The sequence below is a fragment of the Maniola hyperantus genome, chromosome 1, assembly GCF_902806685.2.
Source record: "Maniola hyperantus chromosome 1, iAphHyp1.2, whole genome shotgun sequence".
NCBI lineage: Eukaryota > Metazoa > Arthropoda > Insecta > Lepidoptera > Nymphalidae > Maniola > Maniola hyperantus.
This window is the reverse complement of record NC_048536.1, coordinates 17,301,928-17,314,399: the sequence shown is the minus strand read 5'-3', so window position 1 is coordinate 17,314,399 and position 12,472 is coordinate 17,301,928. Positions and strand designations below refer to the sequence as shown.

At 38.3% G+C, this 12,472-nt stretch overlaps 1 protein-coding gene across 1 annotated transcript in view; it reads left to right on the top strand.

Annotated features, from left to right (window-relative positions):
- The window catches only part of LOC117996926 (cilia- and flagella-associated protein 43), a 31,186-nt gene that overhangs the window by 12,088 nt on the left and 6,626 nt on the right, over window positions 1–12,472 (top strand). The window contains exons 15-24 of the mRNA XM_034985105.2: window positions 203–349; window positions 1,964–2,127; window positions 2,701–2,932; window positions 3,232–3,352; window positions 3,472–3,590; window positions 4,089–4,256; window positions 5,116–5,289; window positions 5,992–6,119; window positions 6,865–7,059; window positions 7,630–7,755. Coding sequence (XP_034840996.1) covers window positions 203–349; window positions 1,964–2,127; window positions 2,701–2,932; window positions 3,232–3,352; window positions 3,472–3,590; window positions 4,089–4,256; window positions 5,116–5,289; window positions 5,992–6,119; window positions 6,865–7,059; window positions 7,630–7,755 — 1,574 coding nt within the window. The remainder of the gene's footprint in view (window positions 1–202; window positions 350–1,963; window positions 2,128–2,700; window positions 2,933–3,231; window positions 3,353–3,471; window positions 3,591–4,088; window positions 4,257–5,115; window positions 5,290–5,991; window positions 6,120–6,864; window positions 7,060–7,629; window positions 7,756–12,472) is intronic.

Genomic DNA, 12,472 nt, shown 5'->3' with positions numbered 1-12,472 from the left:
ATTACAATGCAAATTTTCAGAAAACTTCAAATTTTCAGTTTCAGCTTCACAGAGTTTACTAAACTTTTTTTAGAGGTGGAATCAATAATTCTGAAAAATTATACCTTCAAATCCAATACTATTTTTCTTTCTAAGACTTCAGTTGACTATTTTCATAGTATATTTTTTAATCTAGCCTTTGTCCCAATGCATTTGTATTCAGGCAGAAAAAGAACGAGAGACAATCCGTTTGGAGACGGAAGCGCGTATCCGAGCTCAAGACCAAGTGACAGCGTGGATCAAACGGCAATGTTGGGACACCATGCTGTCACCGCGCGTCAAGCTGTTCGCTATATTCAGTCATTATCAGGTGTGGTGGTTATTGATAATGATACAATAGGCTAGTTGACACTTTTTTTAAGTAGGTCTTAAATGGTTAATATTTGTCCTATTAGATCAAAAAAATTAACACTATATTTTTTTGCGCCCTAAAAACCGTAAAACTTTAATTTAAAAATATATTTTTCTTAGACAGGTGAAAACACTGTCGGCCATGTTTGGCCGATAGATTATCTGTGCTCTGACGTCATGCATTTGTAAACAACAGCATAACCTACCAAAGTTTAATAAACATGACTTCTATACTAGTTTACATGAAAAATATAGTAATTATCGTTATTGTATCATCCGAGAATGTAAAAAAAGTAGATTATTTAAAATCCTGACAAACTTTTACGGACTTTAAATTTTATATATAAGGATACTACGTTAGTCCACGCGTGACATAGGGATGACATTTCTTTGTTTACATATTTAATGACGTCACATCATGGCTGACAGCGTTTTCTGCGTTTCAAATAAAAATAAAAATTGTATTTTTTTTAAATTGGATTTATATATCCATCCTGCGTTTTTAATAATTGTTATTGATATATTTCGTTGTCTTAAGCAAAATACTATAATAAATACTCATTTATTGGACGAAATTAGATATGAGTCAAGTAGCCTATTAATAAACTGCTAAATAGACTGTATTTCCTGCGATAGCTGAGTGATTGATATTGATATGAGTGTGAGTTCGGTTCGCGCCGCGGCCCGTGGTGCACTGTCTTAATTAACTGTTAGGCGCCAGCACAAGGTCTGCGTAAAGTGCTGACGCCGCACAGATCAGTGTTCGGTACACTTGTGTCCCGAACGAATCTGATTAAACAAAAAAGTCTGTTAAGTATGACTTATGAGTGACGACTGTAATTAGTATCCACGAATGTTTAAAAAAATATAGGAGATCCTGAACCCAGAATGCTGTGATAGCTTAGTGGTTAGGACATCCGCCTCCTAACCTAATCGGAGGTCAGGGGTTCGATCCCGGGCACGCACCTCTATAAATTTTCGGAGTTATGTGCGGTTTAGGTAATTAAATATGACTTGCTTTAACGCTGAATGAAAACATCGTGAGGAAACCTGCATGTCTGAGATTTTTTCATAATGAGACATTTTCCACAATGTTCTCAAAGGTGTGTGAAGTCTTTCAATCTGCACTTGGCTAGCGTGTTAACACATCTCACTCTGAGAGCAAGTGACCCAGTGGCGATGGGTTACTCATGATGAATCGAGAATACTTAGGTATCTTTTAAAATTATTGAAGATCTTTCCTCATAAATTAGTACCTATATGCTTAGAATGTGATTCAATTACATTTCTTGCAGATAAATAATTCTGTAATTTTTTTAAAGAAACAGAAAACGAGACCAATAGATAAAAATATAAAAATGGTTGTGTACCTACTTCAATTGATTTTCATAATAATATGGAGCAAGTTTTCATCTATGATATATTTGTGGCTGTAGACTCTACAGTGCACAATTGAAAAGTGGCTTGTGGTTCCTTCTATATCATTGACTTCTGCAAAGTAACGCCTGCTTCTATCCAACAAAGCTTCATCTACAATTAATGTGAGCTCATATTCTAAAGTTTGATGAAACAGGTAGAAAACTTCGCAGTACTGCCGACCCAGAGAGACAATTGGCCAGAGCTGCAACAGATCGAAGCACTGCGTAGTGTGGAAATGGAGAGCGATGATGATCTGTTCCGACCCTGGGAAGAGCCGCATATGAATTTGAGTTTGGAAGAGATCAATGTACCGTCACTGTGAGTTTATCCATAGGATATTTTATCATAATAAAAAATTGTGTTGAATTTTATCAATTCATGAAAGTTAATTAGTTACGCTCAACACACTCCATTATGAGATGTTAGTAGGGTATGCTTATGGCATTTATTATATTTACTGCAAAAAGTCTTGCTATGAATAATCATGACCGTAAATAGATTAGAATAAAATAGAAATAAAATAGAATTAAATATGTACCTGCCTGCCAATAATTTTTAATTTACACTTACTCATCCCCTACTGAAACTGCCAATAGATACGTATAAATTTTATTATCTACATCAGGAAAACAGTAGTCGTATTTTTATGATTTGTAAACGATTTATTATTTGATGCTCAGCTAATTTTTTGACTGAAATTATTCAAAATTTCTAGCTAAACCAACATTTCAACTAAGGGCATTATTAAATTGCCATAAACTGTAAAATATCGTTTTAACATTTTTTATGATGGAAATCTGTCAAAATGAGTTTTTTAGTGAGTTATACTCGTAGTTTATTTGGTGATTAAAATTAACCCTTAAAAATATATTTTGTTCTATGTTTGAGTAGATTACAATATAAAGCATCATCAATATCGGTACGTGAAGTGCGTAAAAGTATGGAGAGTCAGCGCTTCTCCATCATGCTGACTCCGGAAGAGGCTTCACAACAAACGGGAGTAGAGCCGTATGTGCTTTCCGGCTCGAACGCACACCACTTCATCGATATTCCTACCTTCATGATCCCGCAGACTTTGGCCTTTAGCTTTCTTCAGATGAACTGGCTGCAGCATATCATTAAGGTACTTAATTAAATTAATTATTTTATTGATTCCCGTAGTGACATGTCTATGGCAATTTTTCTATAAAAGAACTTTGCATATCATGTAAAATAAAAAATTGTAGGTGAATTGAATTCACTTGCGATAATTAACTAAGAAAATTTATTTACTATTGATTACGAATTATAATCAATATTTACAACAATAAGTACTTGGGGCTCCCAGTCCAAGGAGGCCCGAGGGCCCTATCACATTTCATTTCATTAATTGTACTTAAAAATAATACTGATAGTGTGATAAAATTGCGACTAATATTACAGCTTAACGCTCAAAACATGCGCCTCTGGTTCAACAAACAGTTCGACGATTTGATGAATCAGAAAAAACGTGAGGTCGGTCTTGTGGAGGATCGCAATGCCCGCCTCCGCTTTATTATAAATGGTTATTATTGATAATTTTTTCTCTAACCTTATTTACCTTTATTGGAGCACCTGAATTACTTAATTGTTAAATTAATGACCCATATGCGTAGCTTGTTCTAAAATATTTGAAATTGGCAGAACTTAATAAGCTATCAGACTTGCGAGGAAGTTTCCACCATCTGTCCATCCACATACAAGATCCTGAATGGGCACAAGAAGAGCAACCGCACAGACTTATAAAAGTCGATCCTGAAGAGGTAGGTATTATAGAATAAGGGTGCAACCAAACCAATAAAAGCTTATAAAAAGATATTTGTACAAGAATTTAAATTGATGCTTATGTTATTATTATGTTATTATTGAATATTTAAACATACAAAACAAGTAATTATTCAGTTAATTCAAGCTAGACTTTGGAGGTTGTTTCAAACGAGATAGATTTCTAAATACAATTTTGGCAAATTACTGAAACACATTACAGCAAATTTCATATTTTTATTTTAAAAATGCATTCTTGACCTCGCTTCCTATCAAAATAAAGACTTGAGTGCTAGCTCCTAAAGAGGAGCAGCCTTTACAAAACAGTGATCTTTAATTACTTAATTTGCTAAAAGTTCGGAGTCGGACTGATCGCGAGTCACACTCCGAAACAAACCAGATTTTTTGATCACTTAAATAATGTCCTTCGGGACGTAATTTTCGTTGTTTTAAATATATGTAATGTACAGTATAGTATAAAGATTTTTGGTTCCCAGTGCAGCATAGAGCCGTACATCAGCTCGAGCCAGGTGGTGATTCCGCCGCCGGAGCCGCAGCCCAAGGACGACTTCCGCGAACGAGCACTTATGTACATGATGGATGGTGTGCTCGAGAAGCTGTGGCACGAGGAGATCAAAAAGCCCATCCCGATGCCACAATGCATGGTGCGTAGCAGTCTGTGACGTATTTATTTATACTTTTCGGCTATAATAAAGTTTGTTGACTACCTTTGATGGCGTTTCAAAATTGCTGGGGCCCCCTTAGTGTGGGGGCCTTGAGTGTACAACGTGCTTAAAACGAAAGCCTTCAAATAAAGTTGCGAGAGGATCCAGTCTAATTTGCCGACGACAATATGTTAGATTTACGCCTTAAAATGTTAAGAATAAGTATAATTATTATTTCAAGAATATAATAATATTATAACTACTTTAATCTTCTACCAATCCGCACGTGGCCAGCGAGGTAGACTATGGCCAAAACCCTTCTCAATCTGAGAGGAGACCCGTGCTCTGTAGTGAGACGGTGATGGGTTGATCATGATAACTACCTTATTCCCGCAACTTCGTCCGCGTGGACTACACAAATATCAATTCCTTATTTTTCCCCCTTAGCTGTTGAATTTTCAAAAATCCTTTCTTAGCGGACGCCTACGTCATAATAGCTATCTGCATGCCTTTCAGCCCGATCGGTCCAGTAGTTTGAGCTGTCCGTTGATAGATCAGTCAGCCAGTCAGTCAGTCACCTTTTCCTTTTATATATTTAGACTAGCTGATGCCCGCGACTTCGTCCGCGTGGATTTAGGTTTTAAAAAATCCCGTGGGAACACTTTGAATTTCCGGGATAAAAAGTAGCCTATATCACTCTCCAGGTCTTTTGCTATACCCATGCAAAAAATCACGTCAATGGGTTGCTCCATTGCGACGTGATTGAAGAACAAACCAACAAACAAACACACTTTCGCATTTATTATGGGTACTGATAAAGAAGATTACTCATCATACATCATCTAGTACTAATTTTCAGTTGGAGAAAGACCCGGAACAGTTCAACGAAGACGACCTGCGACTCGTGTTCGAGTACGAAGCTAAGGTGGCGTTCAGGAACGAGGAACGCGACAAGTACAGGAAATTGTTGCACGCCGAGTACGCCAAGTTGTCGCAGGTCCTCAACGAGGGGGTATTGAAGTTTAATCAAAAGGTATATTTTACCTACTTAGTTCTAAGTTAGAACGCCAAGAACTCGGCATTAAACAACGTCTTTCGGCATTAGCACTGAGTCGCATAAGCACTTATGGGACACTTCTTCGTGAGAGTGACTCCATCAGAAGTTTTGTAATGCAAGGAAAGGAGGGGCGAGGGGGGGGGGGGCACCAGAGGGTATGGAAGGTCGCTCATGCACCTCCAAATTAAGTGTGCTGTGGGCGATCCCTCGCACTAGTGTACCAGACTGTTGAGCTGAGCTGGAAAGTGAGGCTGAGGAACTTTAATCAAAGGTAAAAAAAATTACGACCTCCCTGGCGCATGTGGAAAGCGCTGTGGTCTTATTAGTGGGAGGTCCCGGGTTCGATTCCTAGCAGGGAGTTGGAATTTTATACTTAATTTCTAAATTTCTGGTCTAGTTTGGTGGGAGGCCTCGGCCGTGGCTAGTTACCACCCTACCGGCAAAGCCGTGCCGCCAAGCGATTTAGCGTTCCGGTACGATGCCGTGTAGAAACCAAAGGTGTATGGATTTAATAAAAACTGCCATACCTACTCCTTCCAGGTTAGCCCGCTCCAACCTTAGACTGCATCGTCACTTACCATCAGGTGAGATTGCAATCAAGGGCTAACTTGTATCTGAATAAATAAATAATATGGGTAGTGATACTTAAGATACCTAAGTATAAAGTATTGTTTTCAGGTAAAGGAAATGTGGCTAACAAAGTTAAGAGTGGATTCCGTAATAGGGCAGGAGAACCTCACGCTCATGCGCTTCCGTAGAACCAATCTAGACCGCGTCGAAATGGCTGAAAAACTAGAAGCTATGCGGTGAGCAACTCATTTTGATCAAAGTTACACTTTTACATTTTATTGAAATAAAAATTAAAAGTAAAAACCAGCCAAGTGCGAGTCAGGCTCGCGAACCGAGGGTACTACAGCCGTATTTTTTCGACATTTTGGACGAGAAATCAAAACTATTATGCATTAAATAAATAAAAATCTGTTTTAGAATGTAACGATGAAAACAGGTAAAGCCCTTTCATATGATACCCCACAACTTGGTATAGTTATCTTACTTTGAAAATTAAAACACAATTTAATATTTTTAGGGTTCCGTACCTCAAAAGGAAAAACAGAACCCTTATAGGATCACTTTGTTGTCTGTCTGTCTGTTTGTCTGTCTGTCTGTCTGTCTGTCTGTCTGTCCGTCTGTCTGTTAAGAAACCTACAGGGTACTTCCCGTTGACCTAGAATCATGAAATTTGGCAGGTAGGTAGATCTTATAGCTGAGATTTGGGGAAAAATCTGAAAACCGCGAATTTAGGGTTAGATCACACAAAAAAAAATTGTGGTCATGAACTAATAATTAGTATTTTCAACTTTCGAAGTGAGTGACTATATCAAGTGGGGTATCATATGAAAGGTCTTCACCTGTACATTCTAAAACAGATTTTTATTTATTTTTCAGCATCATAGTTTTTGAATTATCGTGCAAAATGTCGAAAAAATACGACTGTAGTACGGAACCCTCATTGCGCGAGCTTGACTCGCACTTGGCTGGTTTTTTTTCCAGGGAAGATATAAAGCGATACGAGGATGAGCTAGAGGTGCTGCAGCAGGAGATCCACGTGATCCAAGAGCAGTTCGACGAGTGCCAGGCCACGTACGATAGCCTGGTGACCAAGGACAAGTACCTCGACCGCACCTTCAAGAACCCCTTCGCTGACCTCTCGCCCATCATCGTTGACCAGTGCTACAAGTTTTTCAAGTAGGTTTTCCGAATAGTTTGTTTGTTAGCCTCGATAGCTCTACGGTTAAAGGAGCTGACTGAAAACCGAAAAGTCGCCGGTTCAAACCCCACCCGTTGCACTATTGTCGTACCTACTCCTAGCACAAGCTTTACGCTTAATTGGAGGGAAAGGGGAATATTAGTCAGCAATTAAATTGGCTCATAAAAAAAAATATCGACCTCCCTGGCGCAGTGGTAACAACTGTGTTCTTATTAGTGGGAGGTCCCGGGTTCGATTCCTAGCAGGGGTTTACAATTTTATAATTTCCAAATTTCTCGTCTGGTCTGGTGGGAGGCTTCAGCCGTGGCTAGTTACCACCATACCGGCAAATCCGTGCCGCCAAGTGGTTTAGCGTTCCAGTACAATGCCATGTAGAAATCAAAGGGGTTTAATAAAAACTGCCATACCCCTTCAAGGTCAGCCCGCTCCAATCTTAAACTGCATCATCACTAACCACTACGTGAAATTGCGGTCAAGGGCTAACTTGTATCTGAATAAAAAAATTACTGAAAAATAAAATGATTTATCATTAACATTTTTTTTTGTAGGAAACGCCCGAAATGGCACCAACGAGCAACTATGATCCCAGTAGTTCTGTACGATCTAGCCAACGCTATATTGACAGGGGTTAGACCGCCACTTCTGCACGCCGACTGCGTAGACTACTTCAAGGGGTAAGTGAAAATATAATAAAACTGGCCATGTGCACATCAGAATCGTACTTTAGAACCGCAAAACAGTGTTGCTGATTTCTATAATACATACATGACTTCATGACCAACTGTGTCGCATACGTGTCCCTGAATTCAATAGTAATCTTCGTCCACGAAAAAAAAAACTTTTCGTGGTCCCACATCGTCGCACTGTTGCTAGATCTATGTCACCTATACCCCGTTCATTAGCATCGTTCAACGCGCTTTTGGACAATAATGCTCAATGGGACCTATTTAATGATGGCATAATACTGGTTCGGGAGTTACTGAAGTACGCTGAGAGCATTGCATGAATATGTCATTCAATGTTCTCAGCGTACATATTCAAAATCCTTTGATCTTTTATCGTTTTGTATTTTGTGTCTTTTTTCTTGTACCTTTATTTGTACTTATTTAAATTTATTATTAAGGCCATTGCATTCGCTAATGACAGTTGCCGTTTCACCTTGAAACTAGCAATTTTTGTTTTGGCGTTTGGTTTTGGCGCAATTTATTGACATTTGATCAGCTGATACTAATTACTAACACGCACTTTTAGTACTTTAACGTACTAGGGTAAAGGACTCCAGTAAATGAACGAATACGAAACCTCGAAAAAATCGGTGTACATACATTTAAAAAAAACGGGCCGAATTGAGAACCATCTCCTTTTTGGAAGTTGGTTACTAAATGCGAAAGTGTATCTGTCTGTCTGCTAAGGCTAATTTTTAACCCGTAAAATTAGAGAGTTCCCACGGGATTTTCAAAAAGCCTAAATCCACGCCCACGAAATCGCGGGCATCATTTAGTATTTTTTTATTATTTTGTGTATCTATATTATAGTCATAAATTATTTAATAATCAAAAAGAGCAAAAATAATGCGCGGTATTAATTATTGTTATACTTATATTTTTTTGTTTAACAGGAAAACTTACAGCTAATTGGAAAAGTAAATTGATAAGAACAGAAGAAAATTGAAGCTGATGACAAGTTTCACAAATAGAATTTATATAAGACTAGCTTATGCTCGCGACTACGTCCGCGTAGACTACATAAATTTCAAACACCTATTTCACCCCCTTAGGAGTTGAATTTTCAAAAAATCCTTTCTTAGCGGATGCCTACGTCGTAGATAGATAGAAATACTTTATTGCACATAAAAAATATTACATAACATGACAAAGAAACTAAAACGAAAAAAAGATTGTATGCAAAGGCGGCCTTATTGCTCACAGCAATCTACCAGGCAACCTTTGGTGAAAGGAGAAACTAGGTGTGTTGGATAGTACTTACACGCAATACAGAAAAATGAAGTAGTATAAAACAATATAATATAATTAATTAATAAGTACCTAACTATTTCAGTAATACATACATAACTATCATACATATACATATCTATTATAAATATCAATATATATACAATCCATAATAGTAATATATATATATATATATATATATTACTCGACTACGACGACGATAGGTATATACCTATCGTCGTCGTAGTCGTAATAGCTATCAGCATGCCAAATTTCAGCCCGATCCGTCCATTAGTTTGAGCTGTGCATTGATAGATCAGTCAGTCAGTCACGTTTTCCTTCTATATTAAAGATCAAAAAACAAAAAAAAACTAGACTGAGGGAGAGAGAGAATAGAGGCAAAAGTAGTAAATGTTTGTCGTATACCGTCAATTGTAACACCTACAGTTGACGATTGATTTTTAAAAAACCTAATTCTACGCGGACGAAGTCGCAGGCATCACCTAGTAGTTTATAAGTCACTTAGGACCTTTGTAAACAGCGTCATACTTACTCATAGGCGAGCAAAATCCGACACGATTTTATTCCGAACGTAGAGGGCTGGCAAAACACCCGACATTTCTTGTCGGCGCCAACACAAAATCGGTTTTAGTCAAGCGTGCATCATATAAAATGTTCTGCCACTGGAACATCCGATTAAAATCCGGGCCCGACAACCGACAAGTGGGAACCGACTCTTACGGAAATAATCGACTGTGATAGACAAACAGACGGAAGGACGGAGCAAATCGAACCATAAGGGATCCATTTTTAGGGTTCCGTAGCCAAATGGCAAAAAACGGAACCCTTATAGATTCGTCATGTCTGTCTGTCTATCCGTCCGTATGTCACAGCCACTTTTTTACGAAACTATAGGAGCTATACTGTTGAAACTTGGTAAGTAGACGTATGCTGTGAACCGCACTAAGATTTTCACACAAAAATAGAAAAAAACAGTAAATTTTGGGGGTTCCCCATGCTTAGAACTGAAACTGAATAATTTTTTTTCATCAAACCCATACGTGTGGGTTATCTATGGATAGGTCTTTAAAAATGAAATTGAAGTTTCTAATATAATTTTTTTCCAAACTGAATAGTTTGCGTGACACTTCCAAAGTGGTAAAATGTGTGTGTGTGTGTGTGTGTGTCCCTGTTACTTCTAAAATACTAGAATGATGAAACAAAAAAAAAATATGATGATATGACCATGAAAGTTTGCTTTCACCGAAAATTGGTTTGAACGAGATCTAGTAAGTAGTTTTTGATTTATCGTGCAAAATGTCGATAAAATACGATTGAAGTACGGAACCCTTAGTGCGCGAGTCTGATTCGCACTTGGCTGGTTTTTACGATTATGGTACGGAAACCCTTAAAAACTCTTATTCATAAAAATTTGTATCAGCTGGTTTAATTCCTGGTAGTTTTTATTTATGGTAAAAACCTGTGATTTGTTCATTCACTTGAGTCTTTTACCCTAGAACCTGATTAAACCGACCGCCCCATATCGAAACCCAGTAAATGACATTTTTTGAAAAATCGTTATCTTATGTCATAATTTTTACTTCAATAGTATCTCCCATTATTGTAAGGAAAACAGCATTAAAATCTATACTTCCACATCCATATCTATACTCCATACCTACTTAATATTATAAATGCGAAAGTGTGTCTGTCTGTCCGTCCGTCGGTCTGTCTGTCTGTCCGTCCGTCGGTCTGTCTGTCTGTCTGTCTGCTAGCCTTTCAAGGCCCATCCGTTCAACCAATTTTGACGAAATTTGGTACAGCGATAGCTTGCATCCCGGGGAAGGACATAGGCTACTTTTTATTTCGGAAAATCAAAGAGTTCCCACAGGATTTTAAAAACCTAAATCCACGCAGACGAAGTCGCGGGCATCCTCTGGTTTTCCATATAACAGAAATTTTGATACCTCTAAAGTCTAAACCTACAGTACGCGATAGGTTGAAAAAATGGTAATCGGGGAGGGAACGCCTCGTATACCCGCACAGCTCCTGCGCTAACCAGGTGCAGTCGTGCGCCTTATGACGTGCGGGTGTACGGCGCGTCCCCTTGCCTTATATCCCGATTACCCTCTCAACCTGTCGCAAGCTATATATAGTAAGTGCACCTTATACAATGAGAAAACCAATTCAAAGCCTAGTAAGTCGCTGTGACCATTTTAAAAACATAACCCATGATCTAAAATCCAAATCAAAACAGTAAAGACGTTTAATAATGCATTAAAAGTAAGAATAGGAAAGGCAATAAGCTCTATAGTACGCGAGATGAATGATGAGAAAATGACAGATGGAAATCGGGGTATAAGGCCCGCACACCCGCACAGCCCCCACGCTAACCCGGTGCGTGATAGCGCGGGTGACGTCCCCACCCCGATTGCCATCTCGACCTGTCACGTACCATAGGTACATGTTAAATGTTTGCAAGGAAAATACTTTGCATACAATAATGTTTTTTCTGCATTATTTAACAAAGTCTAACTACTAGAAAATCTACTGAAAATACTTAGTCTTAAAATAAAATAAATTAAATTATCTCCCTGCGATCTCGTCTGATGTCGTTTACAGGGTTTGGATTTTAGGCAGCCGAAATGTCACTGTTGACGCTATCAGAAGACCTAAAGCTTACGCTAGAACACAGAACTGTCATAATTCGTGTTCACTTAACCTAACGTCTCTCAGAGGGCTGAGAGGCAATAAATCTTTTTCTTATAATCCATACTAATAGTATAAATGCGAAAGTGTGTCTGTCTGTCTGTCTGCTAGCTTTTCACGGCCCAACAGTTTAACCGATTTTGATGAAATTTAGTACAGAGTCAGCTTATATCCCAGAGAAGGCTACTTAGGCTACTTTTTATCTCGCAAGAGTTCCCAGGGGATTTTAAAAAACCCAAATCCACGCGGACGAAGTCGCGGGCATCATCTAGTTTTAAATATCAATTTAATTTGAAATAGCCTTAATAATTATTATTAAGGCTTCAAGTTAACAGGTTATGCCAGATGCTTTCAAATTTTTTTTTTCAAAATTGAAGAAGAAGAAGAAAGGCATAATCATCATCATCATCATCATCATCAACCGACAGACGTCCACTGTTGGACATAGGTCTCTAATAAGGTCTTCCTCATGGCACAGTCTTTCACCGCCTGAATCGAGCGGCTCCCTGTGACTCGTTTGATTCGTCTGTCCACCTAGAGGGGGTCTTCTAACGCTGCGCTTTCAGGTGCGAGGTCGCCATTCCAGTACCTTGGGAATTGGGATCGTATTTTGTAAATATATATTGGCTTTTCGAATTACGAGCGCTCATTGCCACTTGAAATGAAATGAAATTAAATGAAATGAAATTCAAATATGGATCTGACACATAGGTATAATACTTACTTAGAA